The sequence below is a fragment of the Penaeus chinensis genome, chromosome 14 (assembly GCF_019202785.1).
Source record: "Penaeus chinensis breed Huanghai No. 1 chromosome 14, ASM1920278v2, whole genome shotgun sequence".
In the NCBI taxonomy this organism is placed as follows: Eukaryota; Metazoa; Arthropoda; class Malacostraca; order Decapoda; family Penaeidae; genus Penaeus; species Penaeus chinensis.
In genome coordinates this window covers 1,734,264-1,739,263 of record NC_061832.1, presented here as the reverse complement: position 1 = coordinate 1,739,263, position 5,000 = coordinate 1,734,264, and the positions used below count along the sequence as shown (strand labels likewise).

Below are 5,000 nucleotides of genomic sequence, written 5' to 3'. Positions count from 1 at the left end.
CATCAAAATTCACCTGGCCACGAGAGAGCTGCCCCCAGTCCTCCGGCGACTTCGGGAGGAGGTTGTAGAGGAGGCTCATGCGAGAGGCTAAAGGCGGCAGGAGGAGTGGCGAGCTCAGTCCTTCACATACACCTGCCTCTATTGCCCGGGGTAACTTTGCATCTACTAGTCTGTTGGAAGGAGGTTTTACATATTCTTAGAAGTCCTTTTATTAATTCTATAAGATTTCTTTAGTGCTCTTAATCAAATCAGAAGTACAGGTATATTCTAATCTGAAAATATGCAATAAAATATTCATAAAATAAGCAATAATGGATACCAGATTTTGAAGAAGTTCCCCACTAATGCCTTTACCACAGCTATCCGAGTTTTATTCCTTGTCAATATTTCACAAAGAACATATGCCACATCCCACCTGAAGAGCAGCTGCCGAAGGGGTGCTGCCTCCGATCCTAGAACTGTCTGTGTCATGCCCCCGGTCAGAGCTAGTGATAGGTGTGTGTTGAGCAGCTGTAAACACAGGAGCACAAATTTCTCTTGCTCTCTGTAAAGTAAGGTATATCTTACTCTCACCTGATATAATAATAATTAGTTGTATTCCTTAACACTATAGGATATGAAAGCTAAATCATAAATTTGGTATTACTGATGCAAAAAAAAATATTTTTAGGAATATCCCTATAATCATGGGAAGGACTTATAAAAATATCCTGCAAATTTACCTGACAGAAGCAAATGGTTTTACAGGCTGTTCAGTATCGTCAAAGCAGCAGTAAAGCTCAATGAATGTACGTAGCAGAGAAAACGTTCCTTCCTGCAGGTCAACGCAGAATGGCCGGTGCCAGGATACCACTCGTCTGAAGCAAAAACATTTTCATTAAAAAAATAATAATGAAATAAAATAAATAAACAAATACAAGCTATCACCAAAATCAACTTCAGTTCTGTAAGTTCCGCTTTCTCCACATCTTAAAATCAATTTGTCCCTTATTGCATATCTCCAAAACATCTTATATTTCTCATCCACTGACTACATATATGTAGTCATAGGAACAGCTTGACCACCAACCATAGGAAAACATTCTTTGCACTGTGATTGCACCACATTACCGATCAGTTGGTATGGCTGTCCAAGCCATAGAATGTGTGGTTCCTGCACTGATTTGATGCACAGCAACATCTAGCCCCATAACTTTCTTTGGTCTTGTAATGGGTGATACTGTGTGTCCCTGGCCACACTGGCCCATTGTGTTTGATCCCCAGGCATAAACCTGAAAGAAGGCCATTCATTATGATCATTACATTTACACTTGCATTACTGGATATCTTATCTGAATACCAGCTCTTAATATTTCAACAAACAGAATACCAGAGAATCTTAATCATTTGTTTTGACCACATAATATTCTTTCACAGTAAAAAAGTACAACTCCTCCCACCTCGCCTTCATGGGTTAGTGCAAGAGCGTGTGAATCTCCTGCAGAGATGTCGACAATCCTCAGTCCTGCCAGCTCCTCAATGGGACGAGGCCTGAGCATGGTTGCATCGGACGACCCCAGGGCCAGACATGCTCCCGACCCCCATACCCAAACCTGAAAATGTGTGTTGTCACCTCCCTGGACCTGTTCCATGGGTCACACAAGGCAGAAAAACATCAGCAGGGCAGCAAGAGGCACAAGGGTGATTGATTACAGCTTTTTACATTTCTAAAACCGTATTTACATGAGGGATCTGTGATATTAAAATTATTGTGGACAAATAATAAAACAAGTGTGACAACAGGGCACTACCAAAGACAAGGATTTTTCTACATCATTTTTTTTCTTGCTTCATAATATTTACATAGATTTGGTAAATTCAATGAATATCAATACATAAACTGCTTTTCCTGAGGAATTTAAAATCTAGAAAAAAATATTGATTCAAAAGGTAATTTGGTTACAAGACAATACAAAAAAATCTAATTACTTGCTCAAATAGCTCTGGTTTTAGGAACTCTACTAAAACCAGATTAACATTCATAGATATCTGGGAGATTAATATTCAGTGTAACCTAGAAAAAAATAATCATTGAATATGGTAAGTGTCCTTTTTGTCTACTACTAATCATGCATAACAAAATCAAACAATGAGTATACAGCTTTTGGGATTTAAAAATAACTGTTAAATTATAAGTATAAAAACAAATAATCCACAAAATTTAATATCAAAACTTAATAAAAAAAAAAAAATTATCCCATGAAGCTGCATGATGAATGCATGCAAGCAAAAAATCATATAAAAATATATATGGTTTGTCAGTCCTGTCACTGTACAGTCTCTAATCTGTTAGTCATCAATATCCTGAAGCCTTTAAATCTAAGAAAAAGTCAATCGTCACACAGTTAATTATATACACAATAGATACCTGCCTCCTACATTGATATACACAGATATACAAAGATTGTGTGTGTGTGTGTGTGTGTGTGTGTGTGTGTGTGTGTGTGTGTGTGTGTGTGTGTGTGTGTGTGTGTGTGTGTGTGTGTGTGTGTGTGTGTACACGCACGGGTGTGCGGGTATGTGGGTGTGTGGGTGTGTGCGTGCATGTGCACACATGCATATGCACATGTGTGTGGCATGAATATGAATATACGTGTGCATATGAGAAGTGCCTTGTTTTCTGCTTACTGCTTATTACCACATTACAAAGTGGTTTCTAATTCTAAATTCCATGCATTACACAATCCATTTTCTAACAACTGATGTCAGAAATAAAATTTAGGGTGTGCGCACTGATAGTGCAGGTTCAAACTCCCAGATAACAGAACCAACCTATACTGTAAATTAACTCATACAATCAAACATAGGTACACCCCAGAGGTGGGCTCAAGCTGATTTGCTCATTACTTTCTTTGAATGAATTATTCCTGTCTGCTCAGTCCACATAGGTAAACATGGAGAAGATAAGAATGAATTTGAGATCTTGATTACTACTGCATTTCAAAAGACCCTCACTGTGGGAGAAGAGGAGTGAAATATGTGCTTTCAAAAACGTTATAATAAACATTCATCACACTGTGCTCTTTGCAATTGTTATCAGACAATGCGCATGGCTTCTGCACTTGGTGAGTCATAAGAAGCTCATTCCGCACCCTCGTCCCTAGCCCTGGTGTCAATGGCCAGCACTTGGGCTGCCTACTTTCTTTGTGTGCACTCCAAAAATAACAAAACAAAATACACAAACCTTCCCTTCCAAAACTACCTATCAGGCAGTTGGTGGGCATCTATCACTTTCAAATTTTTACCTGTAAATGCTTGTAATGGTCAAAGGGTCTTCAGTAGTAATTTTCCTAAAGGGACAGCAGTATACAACAGCCACTAGTAAAAAGGTCTACCCTAACACTCGCAATATAAGCTCCTCTTCTTTCATATTCTATTTGGTACAGTAGCTAAGCCTTCAAATCCTTTAAACACATCATTGATAATATCTCTTTCATCACGACAACACAAACTCGAGTCAGCTATAGAACATTTACTCTGCCCAAAACAAAAACAAAATGAGTTTCCAAAAAAATGGCTCTTTAGCTTCAATATTTTCCTGTTTGCATTTTCAACTTTAAAAAAAAAAAACTTTGTGCTGAAACTGCATGCCATGTCCAAAATGATTTCAACTTACTGAATATGTTCACACACATGACTCCACCAAGGAGTCAATTACTAGTTCTACTTATCTCACCTGTTTATCCTTTTCCTTGATTTTTGGATCATATTTTTGCATTACTTTTTATTACTATTACTATTTTCATAATGTAATAATAATATTAATGACAATAATAACAGCATCAACTTTGATAGCATCAGATAAAAGAAACACTTCCCAAAAAAGAGGAATTGGGAAATCAGGTGAGATTATACTGGGCTACTGACTGACTCCTAGGTGGTCGAGCACTTGTAGTGCCATCTGTGTGCAACAAAATTCACAGTGGACAGTACATATACCAGCGTACAAAGAGTTAACAGCCACTCTTTTAAATCCCTTTGTAAAAATATAACCCTATTTTCATTTCACAAAAAAATATAATCCTCCATTAATTTTTTGAAGACTAACTTTTTCCAAAAATGTTTCACCCTTGCTTCATAATAAAAGTTCTTACTGAATGTATTACATAAACTTAAACTTCAAGCTTATATAAATACACCTAAAGTTTAGTTTTATTACTGTTACTGTACATATAACTTCATACTCTGAATTGCAATCCATTAGTTACAGTCAATAAGTCAATAAAATCTACTATACACCTTTCCTTCAAATTCACATACAAATAATTGAAAGATGTATGAAAAGTTGGAATTGCTTGTCACTACATACCGGGCTTCTGACTCACATTCACCTCTAACAAGTGCCTCTTAAATCACTTATGTTATGTAATCCACACATAATTGTTTACCCAGTACATAAATTTATGTGAAAATTTTAAATAAAGTTTATTGATATATGCTTAAGTGTTCTTATATATGTTAGTTAAGTCACTCATTCATGCATTTCAATTCTAACTAAACAGCAGTCCTACTCAGACCAGCAAATGACTACACTAAGGCTATAAAATACCCCTGATTACTCTATAAAATGGTACTCAAGGTTATGTCACTTTAAAGTGGAAAAAAAGGAGAGAAATCATCATCATGCTCAATAAACTCATCAGTGATAAAAAGCTTATCATCTTTACTCTAGCAAGCAGTAGAGTAGATATGGTGTTAAACAATTACAAAACCCTCATTAGTGGAAAAAAGTCATAAATCAACAAATCTAATCCGTTAACTTAAAAAGCTAATCAACTGTATACACACTACTAATAAAAGTAACCTCATTAGATATTTAAAAGACGCCACAGAGGGAACTAAGTACATACAGATGTGTTAACCGAGAGGAAAATAGGAAAGAGCTTGCCAACAGTAGTTACAGACAAGCGGTGGGATGGCTGGAGGAGAGGAGTGAAAGGAGGGAATTCTGATGCGAAGCT

The 5,000-nt window shown here is 36.7% G+C and overlaps 1 protein-coding gene across 1 annotated transcript in view; it reads right to left on the bottom strand.

Moving 5' to 3' along the window:
* The window catches only part of LOC125032043 (probable E3 ubiquitin-protein ligase HERC1), a 72,181-nt gene that overhangs the window by 45,063 nt on the left and 22,118 nt on the right, over positions 1-5,000 (bottom strand). The window contains 5 exon segments of the mRNA XM_047623004.1: positions 14-170; positions 416-544; positions 723-857; positions 1,111-1,271; positions 1,440-1,592. Of these exon segments, the coding sequence (XP_047478960.1) occupies positions 14-170; positions 416-544; positions 723-857; positions 1,111-1,271; positions 1,440-1,592 (735 nt within the window).